This window comes from Poecilia reticulata, chromosome 5 (assembly GCF_904066995.2).
Source record: "Poecilia reticulata chromosome 5, P_reticulata-male-v2, whole genome shotgun sequence".
Taxonomy (NCBI): domain Eukaryota; kingdom Metazoa; phylum Chordata; class Actinopteri; order Cyprinodontiformes; family Poeciliidae; genus Poecilia; species Poecilia reticulata.
This window is the reverse complement of record NC_088834.1, coordinates 24,915,675-24,933,428: the sequence shown is the minus strand read 5'-3', so window position 1 is coordinate 24,933,428 and position 17,754 is coordinate 24,915,675. Positions and strand designations below refer to the sequence as shown.

The 17,754-nt window shown below is 44.5% G+C and overlaps 1 protein-coding gene across 1 annotated transcript in view; it reads left to right on the top strand.

The window, feature by feature from the left end:
• Nucleotides 1–1,170: 1,170 nt before the first annotated feature.
• The window catches only part of adamts9 (ADAM metallopeptidase with thrombospondin type 1 motif, 9), a 49,420-nt gene continuing 32,836 nt past the window's right edge, over nucleotides 1,171–17,754 (top strand). The window contains exons 1-17 of the mRNA XM_008409541.3: nucleotides 1,171–1,698; nucleotides 1,981–2,399; nucleotides 5,165–5,327; nucleotides 8,378–8,709; nucleotides 9,646–9,729; nucleotides 9,822–9,946; nucleotides 10,134–10,174; nucleotides 10,256–10,361; nucleotides 12,006–12,152; nucleotides 12,795–12,936; nucleotides 13,155–13,259; nucleotides 13,985–14,130; nucleotides 14,417–14,598; nucleotides 14,710–14,846; nucleotides 15,566–15,683; nucleotides 15,868–15,963; nucleotides 17,205–17,371. Of these exons, the coding sequence (XP_008407763.1) occupies nucleotides 1,602–1,698; nucleotides 1,981–2,399; nucleotides 5,165–5,327; nucleotides 8,378–8,709; nucleotides 9,646–9,729; nucleotides 9,822–9,946; nucleotides 10,134–10,174; nucleotides 10,256–10,361; nucleotides 12,006–12,152; nucleotides 12,795–12,936; nucleotides 13,155–13,259; nucleotides 13,985–14,130; nucleotides 14,417–14,598; nucleotides 14,710–14,846; nucleotides 15,566–15,683; nucleotides 15,868–15,963; nucleotides 17,205–17,371 (2,607 nt within the window). The 5' untranslated portion in view covers nucleotides 1,171–1,601. The remainder of the gene's footprint in view (nucleotides 1,699–1,980; nucleotides 2,400–5,164; nucleotides 5,328–8,377; nucleotides 8,710–9,645; nucleotides 9,730–9,821; nucleotides 9,947–10,133; nucleotides 10,175–10,255; nucleotides 10,362–12,005; nucleotides 12,153–12,794; nucleotides 12,937–13,154; nucleotides 13,260–13,984; nucleotides 14,131–14,416; nucleotides 14,599–14,709; nucleotides 14,847–15,565; nucleotides 15,684–15,867; nucleotides 15,964–17,204; nucleotides 17,372–17,754) is intronic.

Below are 17,754 nucleotides of genomic sequence, written 5' to 3'. Positions count from 1 at the left end.
AGCTGGAGCCATAATTATAAATGCCGGTTGACTCTATTGAAATTATGTTGCCATTTAAGAAATCATGACTATTTGTAACACTACAGGCTCCGGTGTGTAATTACCATAATGACCAAAACACCAAACATTTTCTGCTTGTTATTTTGGGCAGGGAAATACCCCGCAGAGGTTGTCTTTTTCAGTTTTTGAACGCTGCAGGCACTTCAAATTAGGCACTTTATCTTGGTTACGCAAAGCAAAGCGTGCAGTCTCCTTAAAGGCTGCACATGCTGATTGTACGCTATGAAGGCATGCCCAAGCTGTTGTCCTTTATTACCAGATAGCATACCGAGAACATAAGCAGATGCCCGCAGATTCGATAGGGGTAGTGACGTGGAGACCACCAAGGTACACACAGTTCAAGTTACTGGGGGACCAAGAAGAGAGGCACCCGTCCATTGTCTGGGAATATCAGAACATCTTTATCTCCCGCTCACGTCCCTCTCTATTGAAGTACGCAACAGCCGCCACGATGAAAAGATTTCACGGGAAGCATTTGTTCCTCAAATTTCCACTGGAACAGATAGACGTTATTCAGACAGGAGTGGTTGCTAATTTTAAACTATAAAACCGTTAATCTGTCATAGCAACTTAAAATCAGGAAGCAGTCAAGTTGTGAGTTTTAACAACAACAACAAAAAAGTCCCCTCTGCCAGATTTGTAAATACTAAATAGCTCTTTGTCAGACGACAAGTTGGCCAAACATCAATCAAGTTTATTTGTGTACCACATTTCAGCAACAAGACAGTTCAAAGTGCTCTACACCACAAAAACACAAACAACAAAAAAAATACAAAAGTTGTAACAACAAATTGTCAGTTGACATCATTATGCATCAAAGTGTCGATTAATGTTTCATTGATCATGTTTCAAAAGCAACTCTAAACAGGTGTTTTTTTGTTTTGTTTTTTAGATGAAATTTAAATTATTAACGTTGAACCAATTAAGCATTTTGCTGCTATTATGGCTGCTGTGGTTCCAACTTAACCTCTGCGTAGAGCCCAGTTTATTCTTGCGCCGGCCCTGCCACTTTGTCAAGCTGTAAGATCCAAACAAATCCCGCATGTTTATAATAATAAGGTCAGTTGGCCAGTACATTCTGTGCATACTCAGAAGCACAGAAAAAAAAAAAGTAATCTCCTCTGTATATGTGACCACCCTATCTGGAGCGGTGGTGGGGGTATAAAAAGCACTCGGCTCCCCCTTACTGCACCAGAGTACCTTTGCTGATCTGATCCCGCCCCTACACAGGGGAGAGAGTTCACGGGCTCACTAGAGCCCATCGCCAGTGGACTGTTCCGAGCTGCAGCCCACCCCTCTCTCTCTGCAGTATGCATGTTCGCCAGGGATTCCGCGAAGCCCTCACGTCCCAACTCTGCATTGCTTCACCGGCCGGCCACCACCACCACCACCAGCAGCAGCAGTTCAGCCAGGTCGGACGGCAATAAGACGTGGATGCGGCGGCAGAAAGGCGGAGATTCCCGGAGAGAGCGCAGGAACAAGCGGACTTCCCAACAGGACTTCCAGGCTGCCCGGGTCTCTCTCCTCTGAACTGAGACAACATGCATGTGCTCCTCTGGGGCTTGGGGTTCCTGCTATTCCCTGATCTCTTGAATGTAGTCGCATCCACAGGGAGATTGCTCCGGAGTTCAAGCACAGGTAGGTACACCCCCCCACCCCCCACCCCCCTCTCCTCTCCTCCCTCCTGACGCGTGGGATCATTCGCAAGGCAGAGAATGAATGAGTTTCCCCAATTCCGCCTTGTAGCGCACAAGTTTAAGTCTGATCGACTGTTAAATACCAAAATAATAAAAAAAAAAAACACGTGAGAAAAAAAAATATAGATATATATATTTAAATCATGATCTCGCATATCTGGACTGTTTTGACTTGAACTGAATCCCTCCTGCCTTGTTTCTACCCCCCACCCCCTCCCCGCAGCACCAGAGGAGCTGACCGCGTATGAGATAGTAACCCCGGTGCGAGTGAATGAAGCCGGTGACCGGCTTCCAGCCGGCGTGCACTTCAAGAGGAAGAGACGGAGTTTGGACGAGGGCACCGGGAGCGCCGCGGATCACTGGGCCGCGGCAAACATCCACTACAGGATATCTGCTTTCGGGAAGAACTATCACCTGAACCTCACGCTGGATTCGGGATTTATTGCGCCCGTTTACACTGTGACGATCCTCGGAGCGCCCCAAGGAGATAACGAGACCGCTTTTGCAACAGATGCGGAAAAGGAGGAAGAGGAAGAAGAAGAGGAGGAGGAGGAGGACACGGAGTTAAGGCACTGCTTCTATAGAGGACATGTGAATGCACATGCACAACACGCCGCAGTCATCAGTCTGTGCGCCGGCCTGGTGAGTTGAATTTTACGCACGGCTGCGACAATGTACACTTAGAGCTGGCTCTTATTTGGATAGTAATAGTAGTAGTAATAATAATAATAATAATAATAACAATAATAATAAAAGTTAATTCAAGCATTCTATGCGTAAAAAAAAGAAACATGAATAAGTTTAACAGAATTTCCAAACTACGACAAGTTTCGGAGCTCTGTTTTCAGGGCGCGTTCAGCTTTCCACGAATTATTACTCGAGGTCTGACCGCACGTTCCCATTTCCACACTTCCTTCTCCCGGCAGTCGGTGACGTCTTCACGCACGTTTGAGCTGCGCCGGAGAATGATTGTCGCTGACGTCATCACGACCCCCCCCCCCCACACACACGCACACACAAAAATCCCAGTGCTGCTGAAGCAGGACTTTTGTTGGGGATCAAAAGTGCACTCAGAGTTTAATTCATAGAAACCGCTCGTGAGGTGATTTATTTTATTTAATTTTTTAAGAGAGACTGTTTTATCACAAATATTTATACACATGCTAGCATTTTTCCCCCAGGTTACAATGACAAAGATAGTTTGTATAAATGAAAATCTGGAAAAAAAAAAAAAAGTGTATTTGGCTTTAGCCTCTTTTAGTCAAATCTTTGTAGAACTTCCATTCGCTGGAAGAGGATCGTCTTTACCAGCCAGCCGGACTCTGGCAGGTTTTGTGTCAGGATTGTTCTGTGTTTGACTCCATCCACCTTCCTGACGCCTGTGAGCAGAAAAGCATGCCCCACTGCATGATGCCACCGCCACCATGTTTCACACCGGCTCAGTGCAAGTTTTAGACTCAATGTTGGCCTCATCTGACCCACAACATGTCGCTTTGCTGTGTCACCTACATGGATACGGTAAACTGTAAGCTGCAGTGGTTTCCTTAAAGGTTCGGACATAAATCTCGAGAGATTCACCCATTAGCCGGACGGTTTCATAGGCTTTCAGTTTTGCCAAACGTTTTTTCCCCCTCACCACCATTTGTGGCTGATTTAAACGTCCCCACAGCTTTTATCCATAACCTGTTTGGCGCGCTCCTTGGTCTTTGTGATGTTTGATCACTGATGTTCTCCGGTACACCTCTGGTGACTTTGCACAACAGCTGGATTTATACTGTTTACTCGTTATAGTGACTTCCGAAGGCGGTTGGTTTGATTTTTTTTTTTTTTCAGCAGGCAGTAACAATGCGCATCATCTATTTATACTTTACAGCCATGCACTGCTTTATGTTGGTCTAATTTATGAAATTCCATTTCAATGCTGATGTTTGTGGTTGTAACACGTGAGAGTTTACCGAATACTTTTGCAGGACAAACTGCATTTATTTGTATGCATTGTGCACATGTGGGATCAATGAGCGGTTTAATGTTTTTTACTTGTGTCAGATACATCTACACCATACCAGTGTTTCGCCTGCTTTATTTCCCATGACCTTCTATGATGGCTGTCCGTAACAAACGAGCAACAAGTCAAATGTGCCAGTGGTTTAGCTTGTAGAGATCTAAGTTGCCCAGTCATGCTGAAGGTTTCCTGTGATCTACAGTAAGAGAGCTTCTAAGGGCATTTTGCCACCATTCAGAGTGCTTTCCCCGATACACATCGCAGATCTGCTTTGATTCCTTTCGTCTGGTTTGATGATAATTCGTACACGCATGCAAATTGTCTCCTTTCATCCAGTTATGAAAAGGCATTTCCTCATTCCATCCCGTATTTTGCGAATAAGCAAAAACTATTCTACATTTGGATAAAATGGAAAACTCTAAGACTTTCCTAGAAATATCTTCAGAGGAAAATTTCAAAGAACCGTGCTCAGCACGTGTGAAATATTCTGCAAAGATTCAGGGAATCTAGGGAAATCCCTGTGTGTATGGGCTGGAACTGCAGAGCTTTGCTGCATGTGGGTCAAGCTGCAAGAATTCAGGTGGCAGCGCATGAGAAACGGCAGAATTACTGGGATCAGGATCTCTGCATGCTTTTGGACGAATCAAACATCTTATGATGTGTGGGCAGTGTCGGCGGATATCGTACGGCTAGCTTTTGTGCACCACAGACACAGATGTGCACATTTGAATTTTGGTGCGCGGCACTTTCAGCAGGGCATTATTCATAACTTATACTATTCATCTGGCATAGACCTTGGAGAGGCACAGAGCGTGCGCTCGATGGGTCTCCTGCAACCCATTGAGCGCAGCCCATTGAAAATGTGTAGAGCAGCGATGAAAGGAAGATGCAGGCAACTTCACCCGCTGTACCATTACTTCCTGCACCATACGTTAGTTTAGGAGTACCACAGAGCACAGTGCTGGAGCCACTTTTTATTTATTTTTTAATTTATGGTCATGTATGTGTGTGAGGCTGTTGGGGTCCAGACGAACAGGCGGTGAAACATGCGTACATGCATGAATTAGTTTTGGACCAGTTTGACAAACTTTGGTTAGTCTTGTTCTATAAAGTTCCTTGGAGTTTATTTTAGGATTCTGTAGAATCATAGTCCATTCCTGATCTGTAAACATCATGGCAATGTAATTTTCCCAGGCAAGACGAGTTTTAAACAGTCCATACAAATTAATTAGAGATTCCAATTTTAAATCTGTTTTGATCAAAATGGATTCTATGCAACTACAATATCACCTATATAATCTGTTTAGCACGATGATGAGCAAATTCCCTCTGCTTTATTTTATATATTATTTATGTTTACTTTTTTTTGACTGATTCTTACAGGTTCTTTTTGTCTCCTTTACAGTTTGGCACTTTCAGGTCTCCTGAGGGGGAGTATTTTGTGGAGCCCCTGCACAGCTATCAAGGGGAGCACTATGAAGAGGAACACACAAAACCTCATATCGTGTACAGGAAACTTTCATCCGGGAATCGCACATCCGAAGAGACCTCAGCCTGTGACACTTCAGGTGCGCCGCTCCCCAGGATGAGCGTGCATGCATCGCGCTTTTTGACAGACGAGCCTTATTATTAAGATACAGATGCAACTGTAATTTAGGTTTATCCCTAACTAAACCCTAACCCTCTTCATCCCCTGATAACTCAGTGGACTCTGTCTGTTTGGGTACATTTGGGGTCAGCTGGTGCAGTTTGCTTTCACACTGGACTGTGTTAAACACACCAAACACTTTGGCTAATCTGTTTCCATCCCCCGCCTGTGGTGGCGCTGCACCATGAACCGATGAAGGAAACGACACAACAAATCTGAAGAAGACATTGAGAGCAACAAAAATGGAGTGGCGTCAGATTTTAGCGGCTGTAGGATTTCTCCTTTTCTCATAAAGTAAAAGACCACGACCATTTCTAGACCTGTGTGTTTGCTTTGGTTGTTTTTACCCTGAATGCCCTGCCAACTCTGGCCTGCTTGACATTCACATTTACATTCGAATTGCGCCAGAGTTCACTTCAGCTGAACGGCTCCAAAAGCCCGGAAGCAGACTACTGCACGGCATTCTGGGTAAATACAGCCAAAATAAATGAACAAGTCCAGCGCTTGAGAAAGAAATGAGTCTTTTACCAGAGGTGAGAGAAATCCTACAACCTGAAAAATCTCACGCTATTCCATTTTTGTTTACATTTCGAAAGAAGTTTAGATTCTTCTTCAGAGGTTTGGTGTCGTTTTCTTCAGTGTTTCTTGGTGCAGCGCCACCACAGGCGGGTGTGGGGAAGGACACGTTTTTCAAGGGTTTGGTTCATTTGACCCAGTGCTTTGCAAAAGTGAACCACGCCAGTTGAAAGTGTTGCAAAAACTACAATTTTGTTCCTCGATTGAATCGAGTCTACCAGACCACGAGATGGGGAAAACACCTTTAAATTCCAGCAGCTCAGAGCTTAGTACTGAAGTTTTATCGAAATTCATCCATGGAGTGCTCACATCACCCGTCAGCTGACCTAAATATCAGCTCCGGTCGCCCCTCCCCCACTTAGTGGCGAAACCCAGCAGAGCCGGCTGCCTCTGGGCTGGGACCTCCCAGTGGCTGTGTTTAAAAACAGTGTGTATGCGGTTGTTTTTTATGTGCATGGAAGTGTTTTCATGGGATGTGTGTGGTTTGCAAGTGGAGGATTTTTCTCATGTGCATGCAACCTTTTAAACTGGTTCCCACAGACATAATCAGGTGTAATCGTTGAGCCACACATGCAGCCTCCCTATCAGCCGCAGCAGAAGCCGATTATGCAACAGTAGCTGCGCTTATCGAGTTATTACAATAATTGTTCTGTGCCTATTAAGCTAAGCTAGGTTTATCTTAAAAAGGGGGGTCAGGAGGGGAAATAATGATTATGTAGCACGAATAAAAGGATGAGTTTCTTATTGATATTGGCTCAGCATGAATAAGAGGTCTGGCTGTCACACGGCATGCACGATGCAGTTCCTGCAGCTGCTGCACATCAGTGAGGAAGCTTTCCAACTCTCACACAGGCTCACACACGCAAAAAAAAAATAAAATCACTTGGAAGTTCACCCTTGTATCTCCCCATCTCAGTTTACTGGCTGAACTTCCTGTTGACTCTTGTACTTCCTCTGTTTCTTTGATAAGCTGCTCGGGCAGACCCACTGCGATGACCACGCTGTGTAAACTGTGTAATGGCAAAATAACGCCAACTTAAGATAGTCAAATAATCAAAACCAAGAAAATAAATGGCAGAATATTTTCCTCCCTTGATTGTTGTGCGGCCGTTTGGTGTCGCTGCGTATGTAAATGTTTATGTGTGTGTGCATGTGTGTGTGTGTGTTTCTCTTTTGATTCTGTTGCACAGCGTGAGTGAGGATGTATGAAAACATAGCCAGAGGGAGCGCCGACCTGACTGAAGAAGTCACATGGAGCTAGAAGTGATTTAGGGGCTCACATGAAGTTTATGTTGTACCTTGCGAACAGTATTCCTTTGCCCTTTGAACTTCTGTACATTTTGTCGCCAAACGACAAACTACAGTGTGTTTTTTTTTTATGCGACGGACGAGACTCACACTCTAGCTAAGATTATTACAAAAAAAAAGGTCCCGTTACCTTGCCGGCTTACATGAGTTATCACTAAGGAAGGTTCACGTTTTTGTGAGAATTAACTGGTGATACAAAATCTTACTAGGTATTTTTTGAAAACTAACTTACAAGTAACTTTTCAGCACAAAATAGGAGCTTGTCCAAGGCAATAATGTCTGAATATTGATGAAAAACTACTAAATATATGTATGTAAAATAATCTGCCAGTGGAACAAGACATTATGACTTACAACATAGGAAAAATGTCTTTTCCACTGGCAGATTATTTCACTTTATTACAAAATTATTTACTTAAAAGAAGCTCTTAAAGTGTGAAAAGTTACTTGTAAGTTAGTTTTGTTTGATTTCAAGCTTACTAAGGTGTGTCAGGCACTAGAAACTACATCAGAAATGCTTTGTAAATGTTTCTGTTTTTGCAGTGACATAAAACACAGCTATCTTGTTGGATTTAGGCTTTATTTATTTTATCATTCAAAGTACAACAAAAAAAAAAGACAGTCAGAGAAAGGTATCGCAGGCGGTGGTTTTGTTGTCATCTTTGTTTCCTGAGCTGCCTGTTGTAGCGCTCTTCTATGATTTGACTTCAAGTTTTACCTCGTCTGAACTCACTGCCCTTTTCTCGCTCTCTCTCTCTTTCCCTCTTTTCAAATTGAGGGAAAAGAAGAAAAATGGGCCTTCACTCTGTGTTAGCAAATCAACACAATATTTGAGCAGAAACAAACATAATACAGCCAGAGCACAGACATGTGAAGCCAAGGCCTCCTCTCTCCAGTCCACACTTTGCGTGCGTTTTCAACTTTAAAGCCTTCACTGCAAATCCAACCACATCCTCCTCCTCACACACAATCATTTATATCTTGTCTTTTAATTTATTTGCGTTTCTTTTGAATGATTGAATCGGTGTGTATGACCTCAGCTTTTGCGTCTGTGTTTATTTACGCTCTGGATTCTTTGACTCTTAGGACACAAACACAGGCACAAGAGGCAGAAGGCGAGGAGAAGGCCGGCCCCCGTTGCTGGCGGCGCGTCCCCTCTGGTCGGCGCTGGCATGCTCGACGACCTGGGGTCACTGAGCTCCAGCCTGACCGGTAGCGCTCGGCTCACATCAGAACGCGGCGTTGCTGCTGGCAGCAGACCGTCAAATGATAGCGGTGGTGACTCAGGACCTCACAGGAGATCAAAGCGCTTCCTCTCCTACCCGCGCTTTGTTGAAGTCATGCTGGTCGCCGACAGCAAAATGGTGGAGCATCACGGCAGCAACCTGCAGCACTACATACTCACGCTGATGTCTATAGTAAGTGTGACAGTGGAGGTCTGCTCGGGGAAACGTTGTTGTACCTCGCAAAAACCAACTGTTTACTGTCTCGTCACATCGCGGCCACAAACTTCAATGCGATTCATCAGGATTTTAGTTTTGAGTTAGTTTGTTAAATCTGGACCTTTGCATGTATTCCACCTCCTCCCACCTGTTTGCCGTGTCTCCAAAAGCACTGACCCCTCTGGCTCTCTGGTAAAAACTCTCCTTAATCCATCGGTTTAAGCGAACTCCCATTACTTCTTCGCTTTGCAGTTAACTGTGGCACAACTGCGGTTGTTTGCTCCTGATTTCCTTTTGAGGTATTCGACTCTATAAGTGGCTGAATACAAATGCAAACAACACTTTTTAGATTTACATTTGTAAATTAATAGAGAACTATGTATTATTTTCCTTAATCTTGTGAGTTTGGCACTGTTAGTTAGATTGATGCAACAGCCACCCCCAATCTTAGGAAGTCTGGGGTTGCAATGTGACAATGCATGGAAATGTTCAAGGTCTTTGCATACTTTCGCAGAGGCGCTGTGCATGGATGTGTTGTGAGATGGTACACACACACGTTAGTGTTCCGATGTTGTTGTCAGTGCAGCATCTCGGTCTGCAGTCTTTTGGGGAAAGGGTTGTGGTTGGGAAAAGGACAGCCGAGGGCAGGAGCAAACAACTTTTCAAAGAGGACATAAGGAGTTTAGACTCTGTCTCCCAGCTTTGATGAAGGTTACAAAATAATCTCAGGTATGTCACAAAGAGTGTTTACTTTCGGTCCACTTCAAACAACAGAAGGGGCCAGTGGTCTTCAAGGGGGAGGCTGAGGTGACCTATATTTTGAAGAAAAGGCTTGTTTATTCTCAGGACCAGAGAGCTGAGAACTGGAGTTACCAGTATATGTGCTTCTAATCCAGATTTGTCCTCCTTCAGGTCTCCTCCATCTATAAGGACCCAAGCATCGGCAACCTGATCAACATCGTGATCGTCAAGTTAGTGATAATCAACAACGAGTTGGTGAGTCTGTGCTCCGTTCTCGACATTTCCTTGTGTCTTCCTGAAACCACGACCATCTCCCCGTCTCTTTCTCTCCCTTGCATGTTTATCAGGATGGCCCAGCTATTTCGTTTAACGCACAGACCACTTTAAAGAACTTCTGCATCTGGCAGCAGAACCAGAACGTCCTGGATGATAACCACCCCTCCCATCACGACACCGCCATCCTTATCACCAGGTGCAGGGAAATTATTTGCCTTCTCGCTGGCCTAGGCACGCTTTTAAGTCTCTGAAATATGCAAATACCCAGTGAACTCGGGGTTGAGTATGTGAAAAGAGGGGCCTGATCAAAGAGCGGGTGAAGTGTTCTTCGTTTTAGTGCGGCGCCGCTGACCATGACCTGTTATCTTCATCTTTCACCACAGGCAAGACATCTGTAGAGCGAGGGATAAGTGTGACACATTAGGTAAGCGGAGCGTTTCCACCAGCAGGCTGCGTAGCGAATGGCATCGTGTGGGAAAACTGACGCTGTTCTCGTGCTACGCAGGGCTCGCCGAGCTGGGGACGGTGTGTGATCCGTACCGGAGCTGCAGCATCAGTGAGGACAATGGACTCAGCACTGCCTTCACCATCGCCCACGAACTGGGCCACGTGTAAGCAGAGCAGACCTTTAGGGATGTGGGTTTTTTTTGATTGTTTTTCTAAACGAGAGATGGATTTGGTTAAAGTTAGGCAATATTAGAGCTTCAAAAGTTTTACTTTGTTCTGCTAAAGTATTCAGACCTCTTGAGCTTTTCCGTATTTTTGCTGTTTGGAAGCAGGGTTAGGGTGGAAACATACACTCGCTCTACCCCCCCCCCCCCACCCCACCTCGAGACGACAATACGTGAAGGGTAAAACTTGCTACATTTACCTCGTTATGTGCGCGAGGTGAAGGAGCATAAGGCGGGCTGAAGTGTATGGGAAAACATCATCGGCGCGCCGCCCCCTCCAGATGGGGTTTGGATGCCCCCTCTGGTGCTGCGCCCCTATGCGTTGCATGCGCTGCATACCCACTTTTTGCGCCACTGAGTGTGACTTGGTTGGAGCCTAAACTCAGACTAACTCCCTTTGGTGCAGAGCCGTGTTTTAAAGCCACAGGCTCCGCCCACAGGAATACCAAACAAGCAAAAAAAACAAAACAACTATAAACAATTACTTCTATCTCAAACTCTTATTAGAGTATACATAATAATAATAATAATAATAATAATAATAATAATAATAATAATAATAATAATAATAATAATAATAATTAATGAAGAAAAGGGAAAAAAATATATACTTGTGACCAGAAATACAATACTGGGTGTTCCCATCAGACCGTCAGTTCCCGAAACTACACACACACAAAAAGAATTATTTAAAAGTACACTCAAGTGTGTGCTAATTACTGCTGCCACTAGTCTGGGGGGGGCTGAGTGGGGATCACGCGGGGGTGAGGGGAAGCTCGAACGTAGGTGGCGCTTTGTGAGAGCGAGCATTCAGGAACCTCTGAAAGGAGATTAAAGGATTTCTCAAACATTTCCGAAAGAATCGAGGGAGCACTCCAAGAATGAGGGGAAAAACGTAACATGACATGAAGCTCAAAAAAGTCGATTTTACATAAGACCGCCCCTTTAAGCCTTCTGCAGTTAAGACTTCATCCAACACCTCTAACAAAATGCTCATTCTTGCCACTAAACAAAGAGCTGGATTATTGAATTCCATCTTTATCCACACCAACCAGTGCAAACATGGCCGACAGCTGCTTGGTGGCAAAGCTCAGTTGTGATTTTGCCCTGTATAAGGTGGGCAGCTTAGCGGCGAGCGGTGCGATGTCGTACCGGTTTACACCAATCACATTTCTATACCCTGCTGCAGTCCGAATGTGGGGCCTCAGATTTTCTCATCAGAAATGTTTCCCTGGTTTTTAACATAATTTAATATCAGACTGGTTTCTCCCCAAAGTCCCCACAGGCAGAGAATACAAACGTTCTGTTATTTTCAGTGGCAGCCACAAATTAGCTCCCCAAAACCATCACCCCAGTGATAGTGGGAACGTAGCTGCAGATGTAAAACATGGAGAGATATTAATAGTCTGCAGTTCTGTGAAGTCATCATTCACTGCATGTCCGTCATTCAGAATGCTTTTGCTTTGTCCGCGAAACGTTCAAAATTACTTTAACCCTCCTCACTTAGATTTTATTTATTTATTTTTTTTTTGGCACTATTTTGTCTGCGTGTTTTTAGTTAGTTCACTTTTCTCTCCTCTCTAGGTTTAACATGCCTCACGATGACAGCAACAAGTGCAAGGAGGATGGAGTGAAGTCACAGCAGCATGTCATGGCTCCCACGCTCAACTACAACACAAACCCTTGGATGTGGTCCAAGTGTAGCAGGAAGTACATCACAGAGTTCCTCGAGTATGTCGTGCCGTTTTTATCATCACGATAACGCGTGTCCGTCTGTTAGGACGTAGCCAGATAGAGTAAAAATCGCTTGTTCAGACATGGACGGCGCAGACCTAGTGGAAGTTTTCATTCATGTGCATCCAGAAACATGAACAAAGATGTTTCTTATTGTTTGCCACAGCAAAGCAATAAGGTCAAATGAGAGGAAAACTAAGCTTTTACAGCTTTTACAGCCTACTTGGAAAAAACAAAATACATGAAAGTTTTTGTGGCAAAATGTGATAAAATTGCGGTACTATAACTGCACTGTTTGTTGGCTTGCTTCTTAAAACTGAAACTGCTAAATTCAGAAGTAATATAAGGAAGATTTGCTTTTATAACTCCTTCAGCCTTATAGTCTCCCTTTTTCCCAATAAACTCATCGAACTCCTGAGAAAAAATAAAAAAACAACTACTCCAACGGTAGGAAATAGTAAATGGGATGATATTATGCACGGTTGAGCATAAGCAGACGTCTTTGTGGATGTATGTGTGCAGATAACTGACCACTCCTCCTGTACTGAGTGTGTTTTCTGTCTGTTTGTGTCTCTTGTTTTTTTTCTTTTTCTTCCTCTTTTTTTTTCTTGAAGTCATTTTATTTTTATTTCCTAATAGCACGGGATATGGTGAGTGCTTGCTCGACGAGCCCGTTTCTAGGCCGTACAGTCTGTCGCAGCAGCTGCCCGGGCGGATATACAGTGTCAATAGACAGTGCGAATTGATATTCGGGGCGGGAACGCAGGTGTGCCCTTACATGGTGAGTGGAGTCGGGCTGTCGGCTTCTTTAAAGTCACACGTATAACATGAAAACCTGTCAGTGGTTCCCTCTAAAATACGAAGGAAAGCAAATTGAAAAAATAAACATTTTGTTAAAATGCATGCTTCTTTTTTTTTTTTAAGGTGCTGTGCATTAATTGTTGACCTTTGAAATGTCAGCATTAACATGTAGCTCACATGCCTGTGTGTAATTGACAGACTCAGTGTCGGAGGCTGTGGTGCACGAGTCCAGAGGGCGCCCAGCGGGGCTGCAGGACACAGCACATGCCCTGGGCCGACGGCACCGACTGCGCACCCGGGAGGGTAAGCGTCGCGAAGAATCTGCAAATGAGAAATGTGCATGCAATGTGCAAATGAGAAATGTGCATGCAAATGTTCCAGTAGGAGACAGTTCTTGGAAAACTAATGGGAGTGGGTTAAAGCTAAATTCCAGCCAGCTTAAAAACTGAGAAGGACCACAGCTTGACCGTAAATCCCACCGGGATTCTTTTTTGAAACTGGAACACAGTCTGTGCTGACAGACAGGTTAGCATGTCAAGCCGGTGGAATTTGATATCTCTGCATTTCTGTGTATTTAAGTGCTATAGCAACACGTCCACTCACAGAGGGAAACGATGTTGTCTTTGAGACTGATGCATTGAGCTACATCATTTATTGTAGCATCTCTGGCTTTGAAGGCGGAGCTTTCTCACCAACTGCAGCTCAAAATCCAAAATGGCTGCCAACGTATAAAGCACAGCTTCTGATAGTGAACGTCTTTCTAGACTTGTAGACTTGGCTGGTGATTCCACTCACCAGCTGGATTATCTCAGCCTTTTAGCCATTAAAAAAAAAAAAAAAGACATGTCATGACAAACTGCACAAACTAAACCTTTGTGTAAGATTGTCTGTTTGTTTTCAGATACACTTAATAACTGCATTCAATATTTTCGATGAAACTTAACCTTCCTTCATTCTTTTGTTGGTTCCATCTACGTACGCTCCTGTCATTGAATCTGTTTCCGTCCTTCCTCCCGTTTATCTTGCAGCACTGCAAACACGGCCAGTGCATTCAAAACGAGCACGACGCCTCGCCTGTGGACGGAGCGTGGGGGGTTTGGAGTCCGTTTGGTACATGCTCCCGGACATGCGGCGGCGGCATAAAGATCGCAATGCGCGAATGCAACCGACCAGTGTGAGTAGCCGCGTGTCTTTGTAGTCGTGCATGTTTTCATCTGCCGAAGTCAGTGTTCCATAGATCAAACCTCCTTAAGGGGATTCTTTCCATAGCAAGAGTTCAGTGAATCATTGATTGCAGACCTTACAGGGATGTTTTTTTCTGCTAAATGCACACACATCTCGGCGAGTGTAGCCTTTCATCCCGGATTAATGGAGTACAAGAAACGAACAGAAACGAATGAGAATGAGCTGAAGAGAAGAACTGACATACTTTAAGTTGCCATACTTTCTTGCGCTCTCAGGCCCCAGAGCGGAGGAATGTACTGCGTTGGCCGGCGGATGAAGTTTCGTTCTTGCAACTCTGAGCCCTGCTCCAAGCAGAAGAAGGACTTCAGGGAGGAACAGTGTGCCGTCTTCGATGGAAAGCACTTCAACATCAACGGTCTACCTCCTAACGTCCGCTGGGTTCCCAAATACAGCGGAAGTGAGTCCTTGTTTTCATTTTCTGCTGCTTGCTGCACGATTTTTGCTAGTGAAAAGCATTAATCAGCGTAAGCCTTGCACCGACCAGTCTTTGTTTTGTCTCCTCTGTCAGTTCTGATGAAGGACAGATGTAAACTGTTCTGCAGGGTGGCGGGCAGCACTGCCTACTATCAGCTCAGGGACAGGGTCATCGATGGCACGCCATGCGGACCCGATACCAATGACATCTGCGTCCAGGGCCTGTGCAGGGTGAGCCTGTTTGTACTGAGCACTTAAAGACATCCCTGCTGCATCCCCTGGCGGGGTCCATTCGTGCGGAGCAGCCGTTAATGACTTCCACATCCCTCCAACATCTCGAATCCTTCGCCTTAACCAGACCGTTTCCTCAAATCTGACGTCTAGATTTTCAGTTTGAAAGCTTGATTGCAAACATGCCCTGCACATCAAACGAGCCAGTGGGTTTCCCTGTGTACATTCGGAACCACACACAGAGTTTTGGGTTTGACTGTGGCTCAGGAAGTCCCTCTGTCCCGGACAAGTGCATTTCACATCCAGAGATTGTCGCGACATCAAAAATCTGTTTAGCTTAAGGCGGCGCGCTTTGTTCTGTGCCGCTGTTCGAAGAAACATTTGCAATGTTTCGTCTGAGTGCTACACACAGAACGCCGCAAAAGAAATCACGCCCTTTGGCGACTTTCAACGTAACAGAGTCAAAGTTCAAAACTGAATCTTATTCATCTCACAGACGCTTTCCAATCAATCCACGAATATGCAGTACTTTGCGTTGCCCTGCCATATTGAGTCTTTCATAAGCAGCGTCTTTAAGAGTCGCCACATTACATTTGTTCTTTCACGATCTGTACATTTTTACTTAAAAATAGCCAGATGCTTTGCACGATGACGCCAAAGTTGTGCTGCGTCATTCACATTAACAAAACACTTGTCTCGCCTCTTCCCTGACGGAGCAGCAAGCGGGTTGTGATCACGTCCTGAACTCTAAAGCCAGGAGAGACAAGTGTGGCGTCTGCGGAGGTGACAACTCCTCCTGCAAAACTGTAGCAGGACCGTTCAACACTGTACGCTACGGTGAGCTACGACCTTCTTGACCCATCGCTCTCCTTTCTGGATCTTGCCGCTCTTGTTCTGTGTTTCAGCTACCATTAAATGTGTCCGTCCTTTAGAAAAAACCCCAGACGTAATTTGTTTAAAATTGTTTATACAGTATTTGAGATCCAAAGCAGGTACTGTAACAATCTAATCACATTTACAGGCTATAACGAAGTGGTGCGAATACCCAGTGGTGCTACAAACATAGATGTGCGACAACACAGCTACTCAGGGAAGCCGGAGGACGACAACTACCTCGGTGAGAATATTCCGCTGTTTCATCCGTATTGTGCTTCGTGTCTGGGAGTTGTAGTCGATCAGATATTCTATCTTTTCTTAAATATCTGCCCGCCTGTTAGCATATAACGCTTTCTTTAGTTTTATTGTGAAGTCGTGTACTGTAAACTCAAGCACTGTATGTGTACTCCTCCTTTTAATGAGTCAGAATTAGGCCTGTTGGTGCCAATCAGGCGTGGTCAGACAGGTTAGACGCTTGGTTACCTTGATGCTAAGATTTGAGTTTTTGGTTTAGATCCAATCAAAAACTTGGGACATGTTGGATGCGCTCGACGCGTCAAATGGTTCAAATCGCGCCGCGCTAGACTCTGGCAACTCGCCGCGACGACCCTCGACGCGCCTCCACGTGTAAACCAAACGCTCAAAGCACATTTGGTGTAAAAGCACCTGATGCACACTGTTAATTTTAGTGGAGGATTTTTGATACTGTGAGAAATTTAAAAATAAATATCCGGTACCGCCTAAAAGCTAAACTGAAAATCAAATCAGAAGAGAAATGGTTCAGGGATGAAAACGAACCCTCTTTCCTTTGGTCGTTTCAGTCTGTGCCCAGAGTTGAACATGTGGGGTGAGATGAAGAGAAGCTTGCAGAAGAGACGGCTGTTTTATCGCTGGATTATGCTGCTGCTGCAGTGAAACAAAAGCCAAATTTATTTTTAGGTTTTCTACACATCCCCATCAATAAATGTGTTTTAACTCCACAGCTGTGTGTATTTCACAATGTCAACCTCAGAATGTAGTTTAACATTAATCGCCCTTTTCTACACAAAGGGCTTGTAAAGTCTTTTTTTTTTATGTGTAAGAACAGGCCGTAGATTTCTTAGAAGGATTTGCACTTTCGACAGTCATAATAATGTAACGTGTGAAATGGTGAGGAAAGAAAAGGCAGGAAATTAGCTCCATAATCGCATTAGAGCGAATGAGTGCAGACGACCCCGAATGGGACTTCTCCTGGAAAAGAGGATTATTTTTTACTTCTGCCTCGTGCCTCAGTCTACCTTTAAGTGCTAACATAAACCTTTGTGTTTCTAATGCATCCCCTTGCATGCGAGGACCATGTGATCGCTTAAAGTAAGTGGTGCTGCCCAAACACAGCTTTTAAACCCACGCCGCTCTGGAGATGATTCCACTCGAGTTGAGCGGACGCGGCTTGATCCGAAATGCAATTACGAGAGTCAAAAACGGTTCGTTGTCTCCCTGCAGCGATATCAAACAGCCGCGGAGAGTTCCTGCTCAACGGAGACTTTGTGGTGAGCATGTTCAAAAGGGAAATCAAAGTGGGAGATGCCGTCATCGAGTACAGTGGCTCCGACCACGTCATCGAGAGGATCAACTGCACCGACCGCATCGAAGAGGAGATCATTGTTCAGGTAAACAAAAAAAAAAAAAAAAAAAACTTTGGACAAAATCTCCTCATACTAATGGTTTTCCCCTTAAACCTTTTATTCCTTCCACATTTTAGCACGTTGTAAAGTGTTTTATTGGGATTTTGTGCATCAGACCAACACAGAGCAGCTTCAGAGTTGAGTGTAATTAATCCAGGATTTAATTTGGTCAGAGAATAGCAATCTGGAAAGAATGGCTCTCATTTGTATTCACCTCTCTCCGCTTTGGTGCCCAAAAATGCAATCTTAACAAAAATCCAGTCCAGAAGGCAAATCTTAGTCATGCACTAAATCAACTCTTTACGGAAGAAAGCTGACATGGAAGCAGGTGCTTCGGTTTTGTTGAAATCCAAACGAATCTTTACGGG